At 44.6% G+C, this 26,829-nt stretch overlaps 2 protein-coding genes across 2 annotated transcripts; one reads left to right on the top strand and one right to left on the bottom strand.

The window, feature by feature from the left end:
* Positions 1 to 381: 381 nt before the first annotated feature.
* Positions 382 to 5,248, top strand: ANGPTL7 (angiopoietin-like 7). Its single transcript, XM_009085121.1, has 5 exons — positions 382 to 766; positions 2,622 to 2,722; positions 3,000 to 3,194; positions 3,859 to 4,057; positions 5,079 to 5,248. The coding sequence occupies exons 1-5, from the start codon at positions 382 to 384 to the stop codon at positions 5,246 to 5,248; spliced, it is 1,050 nt and encodes a 349-aa protein (XP_009083369.1).
* A 2,136-nt stretch (positions 5,249 to 7,384) lies between these two features.
* MTOR (mechanistic target of rapamycin (serine/threonine kinase)) lies at positions 7,385 to 26,187 on the bottom strand. The gene is made up of 27 exons (XM_009085122.1): positions 26,065 to 26,187; positions 25,611 to 25,719; positions 24,152 to 24,384; positions 23,358 to 23,558; positions 22,489 to 22,623; positions 21,781 to 22,056; positions 21,361 to 21,469; positions 20,250 to 20,436; positions 19,931 to 20,059; positions 18,892 to 19,136; positions 18,514 to 18,729; positions 17,699 to 17,904; positions 16,952 to 17,074; positions 16,523 to 16,612; positions 16,344 to 16,436; positions 15,364 to 15,498; positions 14,958 to 15,087; positions 14,499 to 14,749; positions 12,487 to 12,573; positions 11,760 to 11,927; positions 11,412 to 11,524; positions 10,527 to 10,689; positions 10,191 to 10,283; positions 9,324 to 9,470; positions 8,373 to 8,515; positions 7,668 to 7,830; positions 7,385 to 7,534 (listed from the first exon to the last, which is right to left on the bottom strand). The coding sequence occupies exons 1-27, from the start codon at positions 26,182 to 26,184 to the stop codon at positions 7,385 to 7,387; spliced, it is 4,215 nt and encodes a 1,404-aa protein (XP_009083370.1). The 5' UTR covers positions 26,185 to 26,187.
* Positions 26,188 to 26,829: the final 642 nt, after the last annotated feature.

Raw genomic sequence — 26,829 nt, forward strand, 5'->3', positions numbered from 1 at the left:
CACACCCCTTCAAGACAGAACTGAGGGACATCTCTCCTGCTCTCCCCAACCTTTCTTGGCTGAAACCTGTCCCAGTTTCACCCTGTAAACACCTGATATGAACAGTTGAACTGGGAGGGGCCAGCAAGCTCTTCATAGCTTCAGGGGGGTGGAGGTAAACAGAAAAATAGTATATAAGATGCTTTGAAACAGACTTTCAAAGTGCATAGACTCCAACAGGAGGGGTCTGAAAAAAAAGCCACTTCTTCAGGCTCCACCTTCAGAGACTCACTTCATTGGAAGACAGCAAGGTACCAGGCTGCTGCAGGGAATTTCATACCTACCCCAGCTGCACTCAGACTACCAGAGTCAGCTGGAAGGTTTCTGTTGCTGTAAGCAAAAATGCCAGCAAGATCCACAGCTCAGCTGGCATGGCTCTGCCTTGTCACTGTGTCTGTGGCAATCTACCCAGCACTGCTGCAGAAGCCTCCCAAGAGGAGAACCATCAATGGGAATGCACAGTCCAGGATGCCAATGCCAGGCTGCTGTGAGGAGATTAAGGAGCTCAAGCTGCAGGTAGCCAACCTGAGCAGAATGCTGCAGGAGCTGAGCAAGAAGCAGGAAGGTGACTGGGTGAACGTGGTGATGCAGGTGATGGAGCTGGAGGGGAGCACCAAGCAGATGGAGTCTCGTCTCATCGATGCTGAGAGCAAATACTCCGAGATGAACAACCAGATAGACATCATGCAGCTCCAGGCAGCCCAGACAGTCACACAAACATCAGCTGGTAAGGAGGGAGTCACCAGGCTCCCAGATACACCTCTTAATGCACAGCTAATGATTAGTTCTTAATGCCAGCAGGTCCCACTAACATGCTTAGCAACTGCATATGCTGAATGCTTAAAGTACCTCTGTAGGCAGGAGATCCTGAGAAAACTAGTCTGAATTCCTATGTCAAAATTCCAAAGGTCCATCTGTATTTTTAGATCTGTGTCTGTTAGCAAGGAGTGAAAAAAAACTGAACAGGTATTGCATTTGCTCAGTGCAGAATTCAGTCTAATATTTCACTCTCTGAGCACTACAGCATCAATCCTAAAAGCAAAGGAGCTTGCTTTGTCAGGGAATGGCTCTGGCAGTAATATCCTCCATGTCCACAGTGCTGACAGGGGACTAGAAGTTGTTAAAACAACTAGAAAAGCTCTCCAAGAATTGCTTAAGATTTGTAATTATATGTTTATGACTATCTCTGAACCAGACTAAAAAAGACAGATCCATTATTTGAATGGTACCTCTCAAAAACTCAAGGCTGTAGATGATAAAAGATACAAAGTGTGATATAAACCTAGCCAGAACACAGTTAAATTCTTCAAAATCTTCTTCCCTGAGGGAAGATTTCACTGCACACAGTGAGTGCACAGGCCTGTATTAAATGTGGAATGCAGGTGCATTTTGTGGGTCAGCTACCTGCAAAAGCACTTCTAGCAGAAAGTGTCCTTTTTGTTGACTTTTAAAATCAAATTCACTGCAATAAGCTTCAAACGTCTTAAAAAAAACAGGGCACTGCTGCTGTCTGGGATGGTTGGGTTTGCCAAAAAACTTCATCTGGGTTTGGTGTTTTTTAACACTGAGGAAAAACTTCTAAATCTATTTACTTAATTACAAAAATGTTCCACTTGGCTAGTTTGGACACATCACTTTACAGCAGGTCTTAAAAAGCAGTTACACCATAACAAATCTCTTTGGAGCTGCAGTTAAAGTTTAGAAAAAATACAATTAACACACAGCAGAAAGTGGCCCAGAAGGTACTTCAAACAGATGTGTTTCACCTCACCAGGTGAGAGACACTGAGTCTGTACTAAACTGATAACTGTCAGACAAGATAAAGCCTTGGTTCAGCTCATTCATCCTCCTCAGATTAGCTGTGCATTTTACCATCTTCGAGTCAGCTCCTGCACTGGGAGGAGAGGAGGGAAGGAGGTCTGCACAGACAGACACACTGACTGCAGCCAAAAGCAGCTTCTCTGCCACAGGATTCTGTGCAGAGAGTGCTGAACCTTGTCCACAGACTTGGCCAACCCCTTCAAGCACACAAAGCAGGCAGCAGGTCTGGCCATTCTGTTAGATATGTCTCTCTTGCTTGAGAGGGGTCAGCAAATATGTACCTTTATAGCTCCCAGCACAGACATACAGCAGCAGGACAAGAGGGCACAGACTCAAGCTCTGCCAGGGGAGGGTTAGGTTGGATATTAGGAAGAGATTTTTTATGGAGAGAGTGCTTAGGCATTGGAATGTGCTGCCCAGGGAGGTGATGGATTCACCATCCCTGGAGATTTTTATGGTTAGACTGGATGTGGCACTTAGTGCCATGGCCTAGTGACCACAGTAGGGTTGGACTTGATGATCTTGGAGGTCTTTTCCAACCCAGCTGAGTCTATGATTCTATGAAAATAAAATAATCACAAATTCCCAGTGCTACAACCTTTTTTAACAATGCATACACTGATCAAAACTAGAGCATTTCAGGAAAAGAGACTTGTGGGAAATCTTAATTACTCCTTGTATTACAAGCTAAGCTTTACAGAAACCACACAAAGAAAAGTTTTGCTGTTCAGATTCTGACTTTGTGGTTCTGATTCAAGTAGATGCTGTCTATGACTGCTCATCACTTTACCAGAGGAACTACCGAATTTCTGGTGTCTACAGGCTACCTCCTGATGAGTTCTTGGGGATTCCAGATCTGGAGGTAAGGATGTTAAGTACACAATGTATAACACTTCAAATATAATCAAGAAACACTTAGGTACCACAGAGATGAAAAGAGCACAGAGTGAGTTATTATTCCCTGCACATGGGCAAACTCAAGGAAGGAAAAAGCAAAAATATAAAAGAGTTAATTTGAGCTCTGATCCAAACAGAAATTTCTTCAAGTTGTGAAATCTGGAACTATGTCTTGTGTTAGCAGAATAGAACCTTTTTAAGTCTACTGACAAGTAACCACTGCCTTTTTTTCCCTGCTCTAGGTATTCTGTGACATGGAGACAGATGGAGGTGGCTGGACTATCATCCAAAGGCGTAAAGTTGGTTTGACATCGTTCAATAGGGACTGGAAACAGTACAGGGAAGGGTTTGGCAATATTAGGGGAGATTTTTGGCTGGGAAATGAAAACATCTACCGACTGTCAAGGCGCCCCACTGTTCTCAGAGTGGAGTTGGAGGTAATTAAAAAGCTCTTAATTCCAGCAGCAAAAGGGTTTATTGAACAAAGCGATTCTCCAGGGGCAGATGCCATCTCCTATCTCTATAGGAGGCTCAGAGAATTTGCATGTGTTAATTACAGGAGAAGGAGGTAGGATGAACCCAGGGATACATTCAAGGACAAGACAGAAGTGTGTTCTTCACCACTCAGAGTCAGTGGGACAACCTTCTGTCTGCATAGAGAAATGTGTGGGGTTCTAGGGAACCCTGCAGATCCCACTGCAGACAGAGATCCATCAGCTGTCCGCCTCAGACATAAAAACTCAGAAAAATGCCCCATAAAGTTTTCAAGCCTCTGAGTCTTTTCCTTTTGCAGCACTTCCTCCCAGCCTGGGCACAAAAGAGTTGGCAGTGTTACTCCCAAGCATTTTCTTCAGTCTGCTAAAGGCCTGGGTTTGATTTAGACTAGTTTATAGCTGGTACAGTATCTTTGAGGGATGGGATATGCATAAGCTGAAAGGCTTTATATCTAAAAGTCAAAGTTCCTTTGCCTCAATGGAGAGGTTTCCACAGTCTGAGACAGAAAGAAGCTGTGAAAAATTTAGGACTGAGAAAAGACACACAACATGCACTGTATAACCACAGGTGAGAGAATCTTTATGACAGGACCAATTTCCCTTCCAGGACTGGGAGGGGAACACACGCTATGCACAGTACCAGCAGTTCACCCTCGGCAATGAGATAAACAGCTATCGCCTTTTCGTGGGGAACTACACTGGGAACACTGGGAGGGACTCGCTCCGGTACCACAACAACACAGCCTTCAGCACGAAGGACAAGGACAACGACAAGTGCGTGGACGACTGCGCCCAGTTCCGCAAAGGTAAAGCACAAACGCCCTCCAGCCCCACAGAGCTGCCCGGGGCAGTGGCACAGGGGCCAAGACACCCTCTCTCCAAGGAGCTAGTGAGCACATCGGGATGGCAAATCAAAGGAGAGGTGACCAGGCCTGGGGTACACACTTGGGTGGAAATCTGGCAGTGCAAACTGACTTAGACAGAGCCAGGCTGTGTGTGACAGACATCAGAGCTCTCCAGGTGACTTGGTGTGTGCTCTCACCTACACACACTGTTACCCAGCCCACCGTGTGCTCTGCCAGACTGTCCCAGATGCTGATCAATTCACTGATGCAGGAAGTTATTCCTGTTTAAGTTTGGGGTTTTTTTCTTACATTTCTACAAGGTTTCAAGATCTAGTATTAGTAATTCCTCTCCTCTATTATTACCCTATACACACACCTCAAGATTCTTACCTGACTTTTGATCTTTATTCCTACTCTATTATGAGCTTCTCATGAGGTTACTCTGTGGATTCAATTGATTGTCTTCACTTGAGTTCTGTCACAAAGGTAATTATCTTCACTGCATCTTGTCCTTTGTTTTCCCTACTGTGTCCCTACACAACATGCAAATAAAACTGTTGATAACAGTCTCAATAAACACTTGCAGAGTCCAGGAACTTTCCAAACACCTGAAGATGCCCAAGCTAAGAACCCAAATTCATTTCCTGTGCTAACTCATCGAGTTAGAGGCAGAAACATGTCAGGGAAATATTCTAAGAGGAACAAACAAGTAAATGAAAAGCTAGTGGACTTACCTGACTATAGAACTGTGGAGCCTTTATGTACTTGGTATCTAGGTTGTTTTGAATTACCTGCAATCCCAGTTACGAGGGCCATGGACTCCACAGACTAAATCATAGTATGTCAAGGATACAGAATATCACTAAATGCTGCATCTGATCACTCACCTCCAGAAAGAGCAACAATTCTCACTACTAATGTGAAACACCCCTGTTTTAAGCAAATGGCTCACCAGGAATCTATTAATTTCTCTCCTGACAAGGTGGATATTGGTACAACTGCTGCACAGACTCCAATCTGAACGGGATCTACTACCGCAAAGGAGAACACACCAAGAACATGGACGGGATCACCTGGTACGGATGGCATGGATCAACCTACTCCCTGAAGAGAGTGGAGATGAAGATCCGACCAGAGGACTTCAAACCATAGAGGGAAGCAAGGTTTGGTTGTACAGCTGCATGATGCACTGCACAGAGGGTGGGCAACCAACAGCCAAGTCATGTTCCTTTCACCCAGTATGTGCCACACACAAACCCTGTGGCACCGCAAGCACCAGCCACAGCCACCAGTGTTACCAGGGCTCAGACTTCTTTCCTTCTCTTCAGGCTCTTTCCAAAGGGAAAATATTGTGTTAGAATAGGTTAGAACTGAATGCACTTATAGCACCTTCAGAGAACCTCCGGGTGTGTTTTCACTAGCAGCGTGACTAGTGGGCTGCCTTAGCATTAACCACATAGGCAGGGACTGAAAATAGAAAACCTCCTTGCTGCCTTTCCTTCAGCCTAGAGCAAGCACTGCTGAGTAAACCCCTTCCAGAGGGACTCCAAATGACATACTTGTTTCAAGCCAGAGGAATCCATCAGAAGTGTCCCTGATGCATCTTTCTTTAGTGTACAGTTAGAGGCTTATTTTCTCACAGAGGAAAACACAAAGCTCAAAAAATGTTGGATTAATTAGCATTGTCCAGTCTCTCTCCTGAAGTTTTACTGCCACCTCCTGCTGCTGCTTCAAATAATCCCCACAGAGGCTGCCTCCAGCAGAGAGTAACTCTGGAGAAGGATTTGTCCCATGTGCTCTATGATGTTTATTTTTACCCACAGATCACCTAAATGCTGATAAAATAAAAAACAACTTCCTAGGCTGCCACCAAATTCTGTTGAGGCTAGAGCACAACTATGGTGTATGCCAGTAAGGCTAAGAGTGAGCAGCAACCACCCAGCCAAAAAAGTCAACTCCAGCACTTAAAACCACTGTACCCATGAGGAAAACACTAGTGCACACCAAAGAATCTGTAAGTGCCAAAAGTCATTCAAACATAAGGGAATGTTTACTAGCACAACACACTGAGGAATATCAACATCTGTTCTGAAAACTACCCCAACTGCAAGTTACCTAGAGATGGTATGTGAAAAACCAGTATGTTTCTCCCTCACTTAACCCACTGTTCAAAATAACAGCTAGAGAAGAATGAGACTCCTCCTGCAGCCACACCATTGTTTATGTTGGAAAAGATAGTTATCATTAATATATCTATTTTTATTCACCTTAAAGAGACTTTGAATCTAATTTAAATTGTTCAGTCTTGTGTGAAATGGAAGATAAAGGTGTCTTGGGAATTGCTTTACATACGTTCAACTATTCATACTGCAGATTTCGACCATGTGGAATTAGAGTTGGAGCTATTTTAACTGTGGTCTATAAAATGGATTTTTAAAGGTTTCTAAAACTTTTTCATTTCTAATAAAAATTGTCTTTCATTTTTAATCCTCTTTTACACCACTTCTTGGTCCTTAACTTGCATTTCGAGACACAATGAAACAGCTGCATGAGCAGCTGAAGCCAAGAAAGGGAATACACTGAATTCTCTGTTTTCCTCAATAAAACAAGATAGGACAAAGGATGAAAGAAGAAAAGAAAGGGAAGAAATGGGAAAACACAACTTCAAGGAAGGAGAAGGGCTGGAAACTTCATTGCATAAAGACAAACCTGAGTTTTAGCTCAATCAAAATCAATTTGTCTCAAGCAGCAGAGTTAACATTTCTGTGATATGAAACATTCACATTTTAAAAACCAGAGTTTAGCACCAAATCCTGTGCAGGTATTTCATGGTAACATCTTTGTTGTTGGCAAAGCTCAAGAAACAATAACTCTTCTTATAGTATCTTCTAGTTGACATATAAACAATGAGACTTATCTAAGCTAAATAAGCAGAATTGGATGAGAAATTTTACTGACGAACTTCAACTTTCCTGACTTATTTACATGAAGGTGTAGAAATCTGCCTCATTTAACTTGCAGCCACTTCATGACATTCCATATAGAACTTGAAGGATGACAGGTGGAAATCAGAACCTTTTCCTGCAAAACTTCCCAGGGCTTCTATCATAACTTTAACCACACAGTAGAAGGGCAGAACTCAGCAGTTACAACTGCACATCTGCAAGTAGTAAGTCCACACCAACACCTTGTGATAGAGAGTGAAGTCCTAAGAATTGCCTAGATTCATCCTAATGGTATCCTAAATTCTGTGCTACTGCAAGAGTAGAAGTCTCATCAGTTGTGGTCCTACCTGATGAGAGACTCCAGGATGGCTGGGGTGGGACCCTTCTGAAATTCCAGCTCCTTGTAGTGCAGGGCCTTGGCGTACGCTCGGCATTTTGCAGCTCTTTCCCCCAGGAGGACAATGCCATTGTCATCTCTCAAAGGCAGAGGGCCCTGGGAAGGAGCACACACATCAAAAACAAGATGAGTCTAACCAAGAAGAAAGCAGTCATGAGCTCTTCACACCCTTCCCACAGACTAGCCACCAAGTCAGTGTCAGGAAAGAGTCACCTAAGAACATCTCTACCTTGTCACTGTGCTCCATGAATTCTGCCAAGTTCAGCAGTGTCTGAGTGACTTCTGCAATGTCCTGAGAAGTCAGGGCCAACTCAATGCTTCGGATCAGCTCATCCTGCTGGTCCTCATTCAGCTCAGACCAGCACGAAACAAAAGCAGCATTGAAGAGGTCTCTGAGGGGGGACACAAAAGAGAGTGAGAGGTGAGGATGCATGAGAAAAAGTCTGTATTTGCCTGCTTATTCAGAGGAACAGAGCTACAAAATGCATTTATATATCTACCTGCAATAAACAATGGTTAGTTTTTGTAAAGCTAACTGCTGTGAAACCTTCATTTAAAAATGGTCTACTACAATATATAGAAATGTTGTGCTACCATATGCAATCAGACTCAGTTTCTCCAGAAAAAAACACTGCAGTTCATTCCACTCAGAGGTATTTTTATTCATCCATAGTAGATCCTCAAAAGTATTTCATACTCTGCCATTTTTCCAGCTTCACTTATGTGCCTTATCCTATTTCTAGACTAATATGCAGAATTCCACTGAAAGATTTTGTGCACATCGTGGAGCAGCCAACTGGCAAGGGTGGAAATGAAATCAACTGGCAACTAGCTCTGCTTATGAAACCTAAGAGCTTCTAAATAACTGTCTTTTTGCTTATAATGACTTGCATCTGCCTTTTCAAGTGAGAAAAAGGAGCCAGAAATACTGTACCGAGCCATGGGATTATAGGCCTGAGCCAGGGCCCAACACGAGCGCAGGGAGGGTGAGGAGGAATCTTTCAGCAGCTCCAAACTCAGTCTCCTTAACCACTCCAACCAGTCATCTTTGGAAACTCTCCTTGCTGCTCCCCAGGCCTGCAGTACAAAGGAAGACAATTCATCCACTAAACAAAGCACTGTCCAAGAGCAGAAGAAATCCATCAGTGGGCAACGTTACTTCTTTCCAGCTCCAAACCACATGCTGAGAATCCCTTTACAATTCCCTGAAATCCATTACCTTCAGCAGATAATCTGCAGCAGCTCAGTCTCACTTCTAAGAAATCCTCCCTAAATGTATTCCTGTCATGACATGGCAAGTATTTAACATGAATAATCCTTTCTCTCCAAAAATACATGAAGAGCTGAAGCTACTGTTGAAACATCAGCTTAAAAATACTTAATGCATTTAGAATTACATTTTTAAGTGCAGCATTTTCAAACCAATCCACCTCATCACTGAGCTGAGTGCTACAAGCATTCACTGTTCAAACTAGTCAGTGCTTAGCTATTAAGTTCTATTGTGGCTTCAAGAGAATATAGCACTAAGATAAAAGAGAAGCAAAAGTAAGAAAAAAGGCAGAGGCTCTGAAATTGATGGCCCTAGTAGTTAGAGATTAGTCATTGTGATCTAGAAAGTCTTGTTCATGCTTCACATAACAAGCAAGTATTATTTCATGGCCATTAACAGTTTGATAGTTCAGGTGCTTCTGTCTTTAAAGTTGTTCAGCACCTTCTAATTTTAAAGAGTCTCAGACACTGCTTTGACCTCAGTTTCACACAGAATTGGCAACAGAAAAGCAATGTCAATCAGTGTAGTCCAAATGCACTGGACATACTCCTTTGGTGTGACACATTAGCTCCTTCCTTCAGTAGCAAACTCATGCTGTGAGGGCTCCAGTCTTACCTTCTGCAGGTTGATGGTGCTCACATGTAACTTCTTCATGGGCCCTGTTTCCACAGGACCACTGGCCAGAGTTTCTCCCTGGTTGCTTCTCAGCATTCGGTGCTGATAAATCAGGGGATCCTCCTCTTCATCAGCAAGAGTGTAGCCCTGCAAGAAATGGCTTACAGTGAAGATCACACCCACATATACAAAAACAACTCTCTCCAAGCCAAACAGATGATAAAGTCAGAGCACTACTCAATCTTCCAGCAAAATTTGTGAAGCAAACAACCATGTTTTGTTATCATGATTACACCATATAAACCAGAGAACTCCAATGACACCCCTTTTTATACTCAAGGTAACTTAAGATATTTTAGCTCCCACTATAAAAAGCCAAAATAATACACCTTAAAACAAACATTCTTTCCTGTTTGTCTTGCTAGTAAGCAGAGAACAGCAGTGTGCTGCTTGTTCCACACTAATGAAATTGCACACCAGTTACTGAGCTTTTGAAATGTGAGACATCCTACAGAAAACAATGAGATAACAAGGTCTCCCTAAGTCCTGAAACTGTGGAAAAATAGGTTAAATACATATTTATGAACTACCAAGAAAAAATCAGTAATGACACTGGCTACAAGTCTAAGTTCTTACCTAAAACTTATCAGGAATTTTCTATAGGAAATACTTAATGCCAGTTGACAATAATTTTCCCAAAGAAATCTCAAAGTCTCCTTTAAAAAGTTGTGCTTAACACACAACTACAGCAACAACCATTCCTCATTTTCTGAGTAACTCAAAGGGAAGTTTCCAGCTCTACCTGTTTGAACCTGTCAACACCCAGAAAGTGTCCTTATGCAAACAACTCTCTACTTATCCACTCACCTTAACAATCCTGCAGATGAGAACATCATAGCGTTGGTGGTTGATTCTGTGTCGCACCAGGACTTTGTTCACCATTGGGATAAAGATCTGGTACTGTACAAGGGAACACACCACAGGTTTGTTACTCAGGGGCACCAAGAGCAGTGTAATTCCACCTTTGTTTCATTGATAAGAAACCAATTTCGGTAACTCCCAATTCCAGCAACAACTAAGAGAAGAAAAATCAGTTTTCGTTAACATCCACAATGAGTACACGACAAATGTATGACTTCAAGGCCTTGATCTTTGGGACAGTCCCTCCTTCTATGAGATTTCAAGCCAAAAGAAGAAGAATACCTTCTTTCCCAGCTGGAACACCAGAGAGGAGAGGGTGTCCATTGCAGTTGTTCGGAGCTCAGGGCTCTGGTCTAGCGTTCGCACGATGGGATGAATAATCCGTGAGGCATAATCAGTGAAGTCCAGGGACTCCGTCAAACGATCCACTGTCTCCAGAGCAGCTCTAAAGTCAGAGCAAAAAGAGGGGAGAACTTATGTCTCACAATGTAAGACAAGAGCAACAAGATGCAAAAATGCTCAGTTCTCCTAGGATTAGCAGCAATAGGAAAAACAGGCCAACAGAGCTCTCTTAAGGCAACTTGAACTTACAGGACAGTTTGGAAGTTGCAGTGACTAAAATAGTGGCAGGTGAGAACCAGAAAGTATATAAAAAACAACCCCAAAAAAAGCTAGTAACAGTGCTGTGACATCCAACCAAAAATAACCTCCCTCAATGATTTAACACAGAAAAGCTGTGGAAGGAACTAAGCAGTAATTCATAGAATCACAGAATTTTAGGGGTTGGAATGGAGCTCAGAGATGATCCAGCCACAACTCCCTGCCCTGGGCAGGGACCCCTCCCACCAGAGCAGGTTGCTCAAGGCTTTAGCCAACCTGGAATGAACATTGCCAGGGTTGGGGCAGCCACAGCCTCCCTGGGCAACCTGTGCCAGTGTCTCACCACCCCAACAGGGAAAAATTTCTTCCTAATTCTCTAACCTTAATTTTCCCTCCTTCAATTTGTCCCCATTGCCCCTTGTTCTGTCATTGCAGCTCCTAACAGAGTCCCTCTCCAGCTTCCCTGGAGCCCCTTCAGGTACTGCAAGGCTGCTAGGAGGTTCCCACACAACCTTCTCTTCTCCAGGCTGAAGGTAAAACAGAGAATGCAAAGCCACCAGCACTTACTTGCGAGCCATCATGGGAACATCTGGGGCATCAAACAGCTTTACAATGGGAGGTAGTAACAGATGCAGGTAGTCATCCAGGTTAGCTCCAAAGAGCTGGATCGCATTCAGTAGCTGCAGGGAGAAAGGACCCAAGGTGACTCCTGCTCATGGAGGAGATCCACGTCAAATAAAGCAGCACCCGGCAACAAGTTGCTTCAACTCTGCACTTAAAAGTATTGTCTGCATCATTTCACATGAAGCCACTGCTGGACTCCAGCTATTCCATTTGCTTGCAACACCCAAGGAAGGAGCCTCACTGGGGCATGGCAGGACCCAGCCCAAGGAGGTGCTGCAGCTCCTCACTCACCTTGACAGAGACGATGCGGCTCTGACTGTTGTCGTGCATAAAGACCCGTAACATGTGAGGAATGAGCTGAGGCAGGTAAAGTTTGAACTCCCCTCCTAGAGCTACCACAATCTGCTCAATAAGTAGGATAATTGTGCTCTGGATGGAGTTGTTCATTACCCAGAAGTCCTACAGGAAAAAAAAAGAAGGGAAGAAATGGAAGCAGTTGAACTGAGCTGTGTCAACTACAAGAAGAGCAAACTGTAGGTGACAGTCTCTACATAAATTCAAGATTGCAGGGAAGGACTGTGGACTATATTGTCTGTTTTTAAAACACACTGCACCTCCAGTGTATTTACAGCTGTTAAAAACAGCCTCTGGGCAACTGACTTTTTTCCTAATCCTTCTAAAGTGTGTGCAGAGAGCAAGTGAAAATGAAGTGAAATGACACCTCTTTATGAATTCCAAACACCTCTGGCTAACACTATGTTCCTGAAGGTATTAAGTGCTCAAAATCCAAGTGCTGAAAAGAGCTCAGTCACTAGCAGAACCTGGAGCTGGTCTGGTTGCAGTTACCAGTAATAATGTGTATTGTTGATACAAATAACATGTTATTTCAAAACAGTTATTACTTCAACACCTGCAATTCTGCACTTCATGGGAGTTTATGAAGTGATACATTTGATAATGACAGAAACACTGCCCACCTTCTCTGCCAGCAAAATGCTGGTTTAAGGGTTGTACTCACCCTCATCAGGGTGACAATTTCATCCATGTAGGGCCGAATATGACTTCTCACAAAGGACACCAACATTCCCAGCTGCTGGAACAGGAACTGGAAGGAACAAATGTGCAGTGATCAATGTAGCTTAGTCAAATATCAAAGCCACACTGGGTAAATGGCATTTCACAGGCAATTGCAAGCACATTTACCACACAAACAGCATGCACAGCTCCTATATGCTCAAAATCCAGGGCTAAATTCTTGGCAGATTCACTCAGTGGTTTGGTTTCAGTGGGTTTTGTTTGGGTGGGGATGAAAAGTCATTTGGGGTTTTTTGGTTAGGTTCCTCCCCAACTCACATCAAATACTCTGTGAGCTCAGAATCTCAGACAGTCAAGCATACAAATAGGGGTTTGTATCACATCAGCAAATTTTGTGTCAGAACAGGCTTGTAAGCACAAACTCCTCAACTACAGAGCTCTGCCAGTTAAATTTGAAGGAAGCCTCCAAAAATTTAGCCCTTGATCTTTTCCCCCTGCCTGCAAACCAACTTGGCACACACCTTAAGGTAATCCTTCTGTTCTCTTTCCCATCCCCACCAAGATACACTGGTGAAAAGTTACTGGGGAACACAGTTAGGTCCTTGCCAGAAATACCACGTTTTTGTCAAGGTGGTTGATTGCACCATTCATTCTTCACCACTATGAAGAATTTTGGCTGAGACAATTATATTTGGATATACTGTGAGTTTTGCAATTCCTTTTGCCTCTATCCAACCTTAAGCACTCAATCATAGCAATGAATTTACTCTTGAGATTGGTGTGAAATAATGTGGGTTAAATTGCTTTGTCCACAAAAAAAACATACTGCCTTTTTTTCCCTCTAGGAAAATGTAAGTTATCGTGTATTAAATTTGATTTCTTCATGCAGTTTTGAAGACTACAGTGACAAAATACAAAGTGGAGCTCAGAAGAGATAATTTTTTTGTGAGAGCTAAGTAAGAAGGAACATCAGCTTCTTTAGTGACAGCAGTACACCTACATTTGCCAAAAATGAACCCTGAGCTCCTGTGCTGTGCCTTTTTTTTTGGTGTAGTGAGAAGATGCTTACACACAGGACAAGGACCTGCCTCTTTTAGGCCTTAGTGTCACGCATACCCACCTCAGCTCTTCTCCCCAGTACACTTTCACCATCTTCTTTTACCTGAAAATTTTTAAACAGAGTGTGCACAACTGCATAGCTTTCAAGCAACTTAGATAGTCAGGTCTAGGAGCTCGGCCAACCCAGGCAGGAGATGTTTTCCTTCCAATCTGAGCAGTAGTTCAGTCTGGGAGAAAACAGTGGTTCTATAGCAGGGTTGGGATTTGCTAAGGGAACAGCCATCCCACCTATAAAACACAGCACCAGTTACCAGTACAAACTGCCCTTCCCACCTCAGAGATTTTGGCTGCCTGAGGAAAAGCTCTGGCAAACTGCAGCCATCTCTGGTTAGGTGAACCTTAAGCCCATTATTATCTTCACACAATTCTCATTTCCTTCTAAAACTGTCACTGAAGTGGGAAGGAAGAGAAAGCACTGCTGTGGAATCACCACCCACGCTGCTCTGAATGTTAGCAGACTGTAGCAAATTGAATTTTCCTTCTCAGAGATGAGCCAAAGTACATGGTTGCAGCAGAAATTTGAAGAATCTGCCTCTATTATTTGCAACAGTACATTAACACAGAGATCACTGAAAGCTCTGGAAGCTGCACAGACTGTTCTTCTGAACAAGACCAGCTTGATGAAAACACAGAATCAAATATTGGCCTTCCCAGGATGATGCCTAGAAGCAGCTGTTGCAGTAAGAAGCAGAAAAATTGTTTCCACTGGATACTCTACCAAATGCTCACAGGAGGGGAAAAGCAAAGCTGAACCTCATTTCTGCAGCATGCTTGGCAGCAACACATAGCACAGCAATGCCCAAAGCCAGTTGCATTCTCTGAAACACTCTTCACTTGGGGCAGGAAGGAAGGAGGAATGGTCCCTAGTGCACTCACCTCTCGGATGGCACCATCACAAACCCGAATTACATTAAGGAACGTTGGCATGACCTGGGGCAGGAACTGCACACACTTCAGTCCAAGGGATTTGAAAATAAAGGTGATGGCCTGAACTACCATAGTGTGGTGTTGGGACAAGGACTGGTCTCGGAAAATTCGCATCAGTGCCACCATGGAGACAGCTGGATAGAACTCATCCAGAGGGAGGTTCCCCATGTTCACCAACATCTCACTGGTGCTGTAGTCAGCTAGGAGAAAGAAGGAAGTGTCACAAGCTCTGTATTAAATCATCTTGGATATGGGTCCAGGAGCACCTGAGTATTAGGTGAATACACGTACACTGATATTTCTGAAGAAGAGGAGACAAACTGGTAACAACAAACCAAAACAACAACAAAATCAAGATCTGTTTGTAGATGACAAAGCTATTTATTTGAAAGAAGCTCAGATGCTTACAAGAGTCCTGGCTGGATTTGGACTCGGAGAGACTGACAGCTGAAGCATCTCGTGACTGATCGATCATGCCAATGTTCACTTTGTGTTTGTAAGGGTCCAGAGCACCCAGCAGCCCCAGCACACGGATGGCCTGGAAACAGACACAGAGGGAATGTACCACGACTTCAGCACTAAGGCCAAAGTTAACACACGAACCTCCATGTCTGAAAAGGTCCTGAGGATTAAAGAGAGAAGATCTGCAACTAAAGCGACTGCCTGGAAAAAACATCAATGCTTTCTTCCCTCCTTCTTCCCTTTCTTACTTCTCCTCCCCTGCTCCAAATCTATGCAGACACATTTATCTGACAGCTCTTTCTCTCCCCAAAAATCTTTTTTAAGGTATTGTGTGACAGCTTCATGTTCATACCTCTCGACGCGTGCCCTGGTTCTGCTCAGTCTTCAGGAAGTTCAGAAGCACCTCCAGCAGAGTTGGGTACTTCCTGTATGGCTCCACCACATAACCAGTGCTGGCCACAAGCTGCCCCAGTGTCCAAAGAGCCACCTGGAAACAACAAGCCCAGAGAAGATTAGTTTTGAGCAGGTAATTTATTATGTCTCCTGATTCTTAAGTCATTCAACCGCTGTAAAGTTTCTTTCAGCATTTTAGGCTCACAGTGCAAACCATAATTCATGGTTTGAAAGCCTTTACAAAGAGCATTTTTCAATAGCAACAGCAAAGAAAGTGATAATCAACAATTTGTTAGACTGAATGCCATAACTGTCTTCACTCAGAGGTACAATGCAAATGAGTATTCAATCCAGTAAGTCCAAGCCTTTCAATAAAAACAGCTTCTTTATTTTTCCTTCTTTTTTTTCCCCTTTAACAGCTCTGCATTATGTCATAGAATCATAGAATTCAAGGGTTGAAATGGACCTTATAGATCATCCAGTCCCAATCCCCTGCCCTGGGCAGGGACATCTCCTCACTAGATCAGGTTGCTCAAGGCTCATCCAGCCTGGCCTTGAACACCACCAGGGTCAGGGTAGCCACCACGTCCCTGGGCAAGTCCCTGAGGCCAAAGTTAACACATGAACCTCCATATCTGAAAAGGTCCTGAGGATTAAAGAGAGAAGATCTGGAACTAAAGTAACTGCCTGGAAAAAACATCAATGCTTTCTTCCCCTTAACTTCCCTGCCTTAAGGATCCCCACGCCGAGGAGCACGTGCCCTCTGCTGTCTTCACTGGTGTCCAACACACAGGCACTGCAATCCCCCACCTGTGTGGCTCCACTAGAAAGCCTTGAGTGATTTAAAGGTTCATTTTAGCAGCTATGATGGATATGTGGCATTTTGTTACAGCTCTGGTCACAGCAGCTGTCAAGTTTAGTGGTGCAGTAAACACTTACTTGTCTTTTAGCCAGCAGAGAGGAGTCCTGCAGCATGTCCATAATTATAATGAAGAGCTCATCCACCCACTTCCTCATCTCCAGCCCACTGACCTATTGAAAGACAAAAAATCAGTCCTTCATCTAGCACTGCCAAAAGCTTACCAAGCATGGCAAAGAGGCACCTGCAGTATCCCTACCTGTGCAAGCTCCCCTATGGTAGCTAGGACATTGTTAATCACCCCTGGATTCGGATCTGGATCAGGATCTTTCAGTTTCACAATCAGTGCCTGGTGGGTGAGAGAGGAACAAATTAAAATGTGTTTAATAGAGTCCTTGCTGTACATACTGTACTCAAAATTATATCTCCTTTTGTTTATGCCTGAAATTTACTCCACAGGGGCTCAGCTGGCACCATGGTGAGCATTCCCACAGTAAAGTTTCCCATGATAAAGTTTATATGCAAACCCAGTTGGACTACACTGTCACATATATGCATTACTGCGGGTAACATCCAAACCAACCTGTTTTTTTCTGCTATGATGAAGCAAAGGAACTGCAGCTCTTGAGGGTCATGTAATTGCTCTATCATCTCACTCCAAAGTCACCAGGAAATGCAGAGACTTTACCTTAAGGATAGGCTCCATATAGGGACGAATGAGGCGTGGAGCGTTGGAAACCAGGTGACCCAACATCCTGGCACTTTGCTCTTTAATCCTGCCAACACCACTGTGCTCCAGCTCCGTTAGAATCTGCACAAGGGACAATGGAAGCACGAAAACGGAGAAAATAAAGTTAGGCAAAAATTCTTGGCATCTCCTTCTCTTCTGGCACAAAACTCAGCACTTGTGAAGAAGTTCTACATTTCACTCCATGCATTTCACTCTAATGATCTTTCCAGGTGCCTCTCTGGACACTGGGGCAGCATGGGGCCAGCACTGGTTATATGTGATAGAACCACACACATATATTCTCTTACAAACTCAGCATTTGTAAAGGGTGTTCTACATTTCACTCCATCCAGTTGTTTATGTCTAAATGAAGCTAAAATGAATTAGCATAGAACTGAATGGCTCCAAAATCATCTATGTTTATGAGGAGGTTCCATCCATTCACATATAAGCAGCACAGAACGTTCTTCCTCCACACAGATGGAAAGCACTTGGGCATGATGACTCCTTTCCTTCCTAATACATCCACAGAGCTTCACTCCAAACATCACTCAAGATTTGCTGAAACCTAAGTTGGGTAGTAAGCATTTTCCAGAAGGGAGATATTCCCCCACTCTCCACACATTTACAGCTAGGTAGCCCAGTTCTTCAACTCTACCTCAGTCTAAGCAGCCTATTTTCCCTGAAGGTTTCCCTTTCCCTTACCTGGATCAACATCTTGCGCAGGAAAGGCATGACAAAGGCAGGGTTCATGCTGCTCAGGCGCCCCACGGTGCAGATGGCCAGCTCTCTGATTTCAAACACTTGGTCATTCAGGGCCACAAAAAGAGCTTGCAAGTTCTCTGCTTGGGCAAGGTGAGCATCAAACCGCTCATCCAGGGAAGCCAACACACAGAAACGGATATCAGGGTCTGCAAGAACACGTTTATTTCTCTTTCAGTGAAGTAAACTCCTGTTGGTATTATTGCATTTATTCAGCAACCAGCCTGAAAAAATCCTCACAACCTTAGGGGAATGCTGAGTGCTTCCCCAGAGTGAGATACTGTCAGTGTTTCACACAGGAGGAACAGGGTGGGTCAGCACAGCAAACTCAGTACTGCCCCAATAACCAGGTCAGTTCAGTGCCACCTGCCAGTGGCACATTCAGCTGCACCATGGCAACCTAAGAGGAGTTCAGCTGACTGAATGAAAAAAATCCAGGACAAAGATTCAACAGAAAGGACCAATCCCACCCCAAACCACAAAGTTGGAGGTTGTGACCCAGAACACCAGCAAAAGAGCCCTCAGGGCTCTACCTAGCTCAAAGCATCACCAAGGGCACAGCTTGAGATTTGCTCTAGAGTTCTATTAATACCTCAAAAATCAAGCTCTGTGAAGAGCAATTGGGAGACTTTTCCAATTTATAGAGAATGGTCTAAGTTAGTGGCAAATATGTTCCAATTCTATTACAATCTTAATATCACCTGCTCACACCCTAAAATTGTGGTAGGCGAAAGCTTTTCTCTGTACCCCACACTCACCTGGGTCAGTTATTCCCACCACAAGCAGTTTGCTGAGGACATCAGCCACGACCTGCACTGCTGTCTGACTGACCACATGGGCATGGCCACTGATCAGGTGGATGGAGGGCGTGAGCAAGCGCGAGCAGGTTCGAGCTGCTTCCATCCGGATCTCCTTGTGCTCACTGTTGAGGAAGTGATCCGCGCAGTGCCGGACAAACTGCGTCAGCGAGTGGCCTGCAGAGAACACAGGGAGGTAACACAGGTTTACACCTCAATTATCAGCTGTACCAGGGAAGAGGAGTTTCAACTTGCTCTCTGAGTCTACTTGCTATTCGTACTCTACTCCACTGCACTAGTGTTTCTACCCTGTACCTCTGGTCCCTTGGTCCATCTTACCTTCAAACTCAAAGCTACCAAGTGTCCGAAGGGCAAGGGTGATGCTCCCCACATCACTGGCCTCTGGGATGTTGGTGAGGCTGGGGGAGGCAAGCTGGTGGGCAAGGCCCTTTGGCATGCCTGGATGTCGCAGAGGTTTGTGCATTAGAACAAGGGAGAGCATTTTCAGCAGCCCATCCTGGATATCCTTCTTCAGCTGAGGGATCTGCCGGCTCAAGTCGTACAGCACAGCTGTTAGAGCAGGGCTGAGGGCAAGACACAGGCAGAGAGTCATTAGAACAGAAACAAGGAGGTGCACATCTCACCTCTCTGTTAGTTTATGCCTTTGCCCATCAGGAGATAATTGTGGGCATTCACACATGACAGCAATACCTGTCAGCAGAGCACAGAGTGAGCTCAGGCACAAGATGACCTTCTTGTATGGACTTGGTGAGCAAACTGCCAGGACTGCAGCACACACTGCAATATTGCTAGAATACTGTTACGAATCTAAGTGATACGTGTGCTTTTTAGACATAAAGGCTACTAAATTCACTTCCAGATGGCAGCATTAATATCATCTAAACAGCTTTATGCTACCTGTATGCTTTCCCCACACCCTCCCACGCTAACAGCTTCATTGCCAATAGGAACTGTCAGCTCCAAAAGGTGAAAAAGGCAAGGAGCAGATATTCAGTGCTTCAATTCTCCTTCCCTGACAATGTGATATGGCAGAAATCTGCTGACTGTCAGAGGCTTTCTCATATTTTTCAGGCTGTTGTCAATGTGTTTGAATAGTGGAAGGAGTCTGCTTTTGAATTCCCCAGTTGTGCTACAGAGAGATTTCTTTAGAGAGACCAATGGTGTTGAGTAACTCAACAGACACATTAACACTTAAACCACATTATTCTCCTGAAACAGCTGTGCTGATATCCTGAACAATCATTTGAAAGCCATGATCTTCCTTCTCAATCTGAAGAGCCTTCGAGGTCCATTCTGTAAGGCCAACAATGCCATCCTGTGGCTAACAGGAAAACGTGTTCCTGTGCCTTGTACTCACCTCAGGCCCACAGCCAGCATAGGTTCCAAGAGCTCCTTGATGTCCTGCTGGATGCTGGGCCCCATGGCTCGTGCCAGCATACTGATGCAGGTGAAGACTGTGGCATCAACCTGCACAGACTTCTGCCTCCTGGAGAGAGACCACATCAAAGGTAATTAAGAGGAGCTGCTAATTTTCCAGCATCTTTCCTCATCCCATTTCTGTCTTATCAGTCTTGCAGAAATACCTCTAATTTTACTACAGTAATTTGATCCCAAATCACCAAAATTTCCCAAAGAATGGGTGTTTCGGTTTCTTCCTCTAACCTTCACATACTTACTTGTGGGCAAAGTCCTTTGGGGGAAGAGCTGCTTTTATGATTTCAAGGACTTTTGGCAGGTAGGTTTGAAACTCAGACCTCACAGCCACAGAGAGCAAACCCAAGGCCTGGAAGGCTGCTGTTCGCTCCTTCTCCTTCTTCACACAGCTGAGAACATGATTCATTGTGTCTGGAAGATACTGATCAGCTGCCCACAAGAGAGAACAACACAGATATTACAAGAGAGAACAACACAGGTACTGGAATTCATTTAGGTTTATATAATTGTATCATATTTGCAACCAAACCTTTACGAGTATAAAACTAGGGAACAGACACAGCCACATTAAATTTGCTGACATGATCAGCAGCAAACACATGTCACCAAACAGCAGTTTTCAAAGCTCAAAAGGCTTTGTTTAAAACAAAACAAAAAAACCCACCAAAATAAAAGAGCTATGAAAAAACCCACAACACTGCAACAGGTTTTATACACAAATAAGATCCAAACAGCATCTTTTTATACTGATTGACTGGAAATTTGGAACAACACAAAGTTGTTATAACCCACTTAGAGCAGCTCATGACTTGTCTCCAACCCTGATACTCTCCTAAACTTGTCTGATACATCAATTGGATGCATCAAAACTGGCAGGTTCTTCCCATTTTTGATATTCCTATTCATACAACAGAGAAAAAAGAAGATAACTCTGCTAATATTTGGGATATGCTGAGTGGGAGCAAGAGAGCAGAGTTCAATCCTAAATCTGACATACTGAGAGAAAAAAAAACAACAAACAAAAAGGACATTCTGTGTGTTATGTCTGACATACTGAGAGAAAAAAAAAACCAAACAAAAAGGACATTCTGTGTGTTATGGTATTGACCACAGACTTCAGACAATAGTTATCAATCCATTTTCTTCATCAGAGCAACATGTTGGCATCAGCTCTCAAGTCACACTTTATTCAGACAAAAAGTGTGTCCTCCCACAGAGGAATGTGCTCATCTCACAGGCACCACATCTGGTCTGCTGCATTGCCTGCACAAGCTCATCTGGACCACGGAGAGCTGGATAACTTCCAGCCCCATTTCAGGGACACTCGTAACATCCAACCATCTGTCCTGTCACCTGTGAACGCCGAGGGCCGGAAAGCTGCCAACCGCGGGAGCAGGTTGAGAACTGTCATCTGGATCAACGAATTCTTGCTGGTTCTGCACTTGAGAACCCACTGGCAGACCTGAAAGGAGATGGATTGGGCTTTGGAGGATAGACACTGGCAGTGATGCACAAGTGTTTATTACCTGGTGCTTTTAGGCATTCTACTGACATTTGGCTTCAGAGTCCATCAGAAAGATGGATAATTAAGACTGTGTCCAAGGGAAGTAAATCACTTGCTCTAAGACACTGACAAAGCCAAGATACACATAATGAATGAGTCTTGAAGTCTCCATTCAATACCAGGCAGCAGTGCCTGCTAAGTAAGGACAATTGCTCTGCAGGAACTGGTGCTGTCAATGTTGGCAGACAAGCTGAAGAATGAACACTTACCTGATCAAACTTCTCTTCCATCAGATCCCTGCAGCATCGACTTTCGACCAAAGTAGACTTTGCTGGGACAGGTGAGGTTGCAAACCCCATGATTCCCTGGTGAGCACTGTACCCCAGGAGACCAGCCAAAGCATTTGACTGGGAGGGCTGGAGAGACTGGAAGCTCGTGAAGGGGGTGATGTGGCGAGGTTTGGTACTGAAGCCCATCAGGTCCTTGCAGTACTTGTCATGCACAAGCTGCTGCTGAGTGATCTCTTCCATCTCCTCTCTAAGGCGCTGGACAATGTAAAAAACATTAAAAAAATAAGGAGATGAATCAGATACTCCCAACACAGTGCTGCCCAAATTTCCTGAGCAGTAATCGATACCCAAACGGATGTAAAACACCAGCTAAGCAAAATCCAACGGAAGTACTTGAGTATCTGCCATGCAAGAGTCCTCATTCCATACAAAGTTATTTTTCACTGTAATTAATACAGCTAATACTTCTTTCCATCAGAGCTTCGTATCTCCTCAGCCCTAGCTTGTCCCTGTTATTTCTCTGACACACTTCAATCTGTAATAATCAATGCTTTGACTCCATGCTCAGATCACTTTCCTCCCCTCCAACAACCTCATTTCAAACTCAATGGGGTATTTTCACAGGTTGCAGAGTTACTACACAATACCAATCAATCCCCATAATCCTCAACTTGTCTATTTGCTTACCTCTCCCTCCATACTGCTGATTCTCACTAGCTCATTGAGGATCAGTAAGGCACCATGGATTCGGTCATCACGATTCATTCCCTTCTCTTTGGCCAAAGTCTCATCAAAGCCCTTCTCAGCCTCCTCATAGGTATGCTTGGGGGTAAAGAAAAAGTCTCAGTGACAATGCAGAAACAAAGCCTGTGGAAATGAAGCAGCACTGCCAATCAGGAGGTACTGATGTCCTGAGTTTTCCCAAGAGCAGTCACAACTCTCAACTGAGTAATAACAGAAGTATAACACCACAAAATTCAGATTCACCCAGAAGTTGTGGACTTTGCTGCAAAGCATTTTCAACAGCACTACTCAGCCAATCAACCATGCCATGGGATAAACTTGATCAATCAATATCTACATCATATATTTGACTACGAGGAATCCAAGTTCACAACATTTGACAGCACTGTCCAGAACTTAGTTGATGTGACAAAGCTTGAACTCATGTGACAATGGCAGCAAAGCCAAGGTTCACACAAAAGAATTCTTACCTTTTTCACTTAGGTTTTATCTACACTAATAAAACCATTTCAGAGATAACAATAGACAGATGACTGCATGGCTGTAAAACTAGGTCAGGCTCAACAGCTGAAAATGAGCAGCAAATAGAGCAATGGATTCTTGATGGAGTTCAGTCTCTTACTTACTTTCACAGTGGGCTAAAGGAACTACTCATTTTGTAAGCCATTATACTTTTGAGCCTTTCAAGGGAGGCAGATTTGTACTGACAATCAGACACTGACAAAGGCTCTCAGCTCAGGCAACTCTTCTGAAAACTGGCACTTGATCATCTGCATTGTATTCCGAGCAGCTGCTCCAAACCATTTCCTTACTCTGTACCACTGGGGCTTCTGCATCTCCTTTGGCTCCCGTTGTGTGGTGAGGATAAGGCAGGCTCTTAAGGCAGAAACAGCTCCCTCTCGGATGGCCTGTTTGGGATCCCACACAGCCACAAAGATATTGTCAAAGAATGGCTGCACTTGCTGGAAGAAGAAGGTAGGCACACTGATCGCCAGCTCCCGCAGGACGAGAACCTGGAGGGAAACAGGAACCATCTGTGAGGCTCAGCACCCAGAGATAAACCTCACAACTTGCAGAGTGCAGAATCATTTATCTGGACTGTCAATATCTGAGTCTGAGCTGTTTCCAGCTTCACACTTCCACAGTGGTGTCTCAGACTGCCTTAGTCACTGGGCTAAGGTAAAGCAATGAAGCAGCTCTGTATCTGCCATGAGAGCATCAGACTCTCAGACATGGACTGGAAGCCATTCCAGAGCTTCTCCACAGCTTCTTGTGCATATCTCCCACCACTGTTAACTCATCCCAACCATCAGTTTGTAACAGGTATAAATTCAAAGAGGGGAAATTTAGGTTAGGTATGAGGAAGAGGTTTTCCCTGTGAGGGTGGTGAGACACTGGCACAGGTTGCCCAGGGAGGCTGTGGCTGCCCCAACCCTGGCAATGTTCACAGCCAGGTTGGCTAAAGCCTTGAGCAACCTGCTCTGGTGGGAGGTGTCCCTGCCCAGGGCAGGGGGCTGTGACTAGATCATCTCTAATGTCCATTCAAACCCCTTAACAGACTATGATCCCATTCCAAAACAGGTGAGGACAAAAAGGCATCACTTACAGCTGCATGTCTTCGACCTTCATTCCTGTCAGCTCCCAACCATTCCAGAGCTCGTTTCACCTCAAACTCCACATACTCAGCTGTGAAGGTGTCCCCAGCCATGGCAAGGCGCCCAATGGCCTTGGAGGCCATCTCCATCACAACAGGGTCATTGGATGGCAAGAGGTTCCTCAGGTAGTTGGCAAACCTGCCGATGCGGGTGGCATTACCTCCTTCCACACCAATGAGGCTTGCTGCAGAGAAAGGGACAATGCTGGAGGTTCTCCCTAAGAGTCAGGGAGGCAGACAGCAGGTCATCCCTGGATGAGCATTAGTATTCCCTAACCTTTCCTTAAAGATTCCCATTGACTCCTCCTAAACTGCAACTCCACGGGAAAAAAATTAATCGAGCAATAGAAAAGGGTCACCATTCTTTTGAGCCTGAACATGTTCAGTGAGCAGGAAGATGCATCCAGCAGCTTCATAGATTTCCCCCATTTTAAGTTTTAAAAGAGAAAAAAAAATGATCCACTCTGGGATCACAGACCCATTTCCCAACAGACAGGCAACTACTACAGCTGGTCCAGCTCAGAGTAGGCAAGGACTGAATGGACCAAGGAAGCTGCTCTCCCCCTCAGCCCTAGAGACAGTCTGCCCTGGCCAGGGTGGAGGCACTTGGTCAGGCAGCAGCGTGGCAGCTTCACTGCCCGTGCCTGGGTCGTATCTGCTCTGTAAAGAGGCCATCAGTGTCCAGAATTGTCAAGCTGTCACCTTGCAACAGCACTGAATTCACAGAAACAATTCCAAGTGATGCTGTCAGCTTAAGATCAGATGTTGCCAACCATGATTTCTCTAGCTAAGGGACTTGCCCTGTCTTCAAACACACTAGGGCTGGATGATTATGTCTGTGAGCCTAAACTATAAACACCTTCTCCTTGGCAAAGTATCTATACAAGGTGACTTCCCTAAGAGTGAAGATGCAGCAGCTCTGACATCTCAGAGCCAAAGCACAACCAGCAGCTGATGAGAACCAAAGCAGAAGTTGTGTGAGCCCCTCCCAGGGATGGAAGCTGCTCTGATGGAGTCAGGTAAAGTTAAATAACAAGAACCAATCACCCCACGCAGAAGAGAATCGAGAAAGTCAGTCAACCTTGATACACATAAATGTATAAATAAGCACAGTGTTCTCAGCTGAGCTTCAGAGCAGGATTTTCATGTGCTCAGCACTTACATCTGATGTCTGACTCCTTGAAGAACTCAGGATTCATTAAGCACCAGGTTTTCAGCCAAGCTCAGCACTCAGCAGTTCCCATGCTGACACTTAGAGACAGATTTCAAAGCCAAACAACTAGCATGCAGCCAGTGTACTGAGCAGTCACACATCAGGCCCTGAGTATAAAACCTCATTCCTTTAGAAAATCTGTCCCTAAAGATAGATGCACGAAGAGAAAACTCAGAGGTATCAAACATTTTCACTCACCTATAGCCAGAATGCCACCCTTCCTCTCATTCGCATCAGAGCTAGAGACCAGCTCAAATATGTGATGGTTCAGCTGATCATAAAACCTGGTAGATTCTTCCTGACTCATCTGTAACAGCAAAAAATTCACATCAGCTTCCAGCATTCTTTCCCTCCTTTCTGCCCCCTAAACCTCCATAAAGACAATGCCTCTTAGGTCAAAAGAAACTAAATCAACCATACATTACAAACAGAAAATAGTATCTTCTTGTACTCTAATACAGCAATTTCATTCATTCTGGTGTTTGACCACCACCTGTATCACCAACTCCTCCTACACAATGGGGGAAAGATAACCTCCCTGCTATGCCTCGACTCCTCTTCCACATTCCCAAAATCCCCATTTCCAAAGCCCCCAGCCTGTGCCACATGCTCTCAGGACAAACCAGGGTGAGTTACCACATGCAGCTCTCACCTCACGCAGCTCCATGGTGACATAGTGCTGCAGGTCCTTGGCAGCCTTGGCCCTTGTCTCCTCACTGCGACTCTTGAGGCCATTGGCAAACTGCTGCAGGATGGACACAGTGCCCGACATGGTGCTGCTCTGCTGGGGCTTGGGGCATCCAGTCCTGTAAGTTCTTCAGAGAAACACACGTTTTACTGCCTGAATTCCAATTTCTGAGCTTCTTAAGGCTGTTCCCCAACACCCCCACCCCGTGGCACTCAAGGATGCTGTGCCAGTAGAACATAAAATGACAAGTAATGATTCTATTCCTTAGGTCTCACACCCTGTGATAAAACTGTGTCACCTCATATCTCGTCTGTCACCTCGTATCTTGATCCCCTGTTTGCTCTCTAGCTCCTCAAACACCAAGCTATGCTGCACTGGGTCAGGTGTCCCAAGCCAAGGCTCATGCAACAGCTGAAAACCAGCAGGGGCAGACGAGGGTTTGCAATTGCCCTATAATAAGTAGGCACAATCATGCCCAGGGTTATATCCCTATGATGACTCCACCTCGAGCACTTTCCCCATGGAAATCCCACTGCGATGCCAACACAAGGACAACTCAGCACTCAGGGCCTGGCAAGTGTCACATTCTCCAGCAGATATTTACACACGAGAAGAGTCTACTTAGAGCAACGCTATCCCAACAGGGTATTCCCACCCTAACCCACAGCCAAACTTCCTCAGGAGCCTTTCCCCAGGACAGAAACACTTCCGACCCTGAACCGCAGAATT

This window comes from Acanthisitta chloris, unplaced genomic scaffold (genome assembly GCF_000695815.1).
Source record: "Acanthisitta chloris isolate BGI_N310 unplaced genomic scaffold, ASM69581v1 scaffold43751, whole genome shotgun sequence".
In the NCBI taxonomy this organism is placed as follows: Eukaryota; Metazoa; Chordata; class Aves; order Passeriformes; family Acanthisittidae; genus Acanthisitta; species Acanthisitta chloris.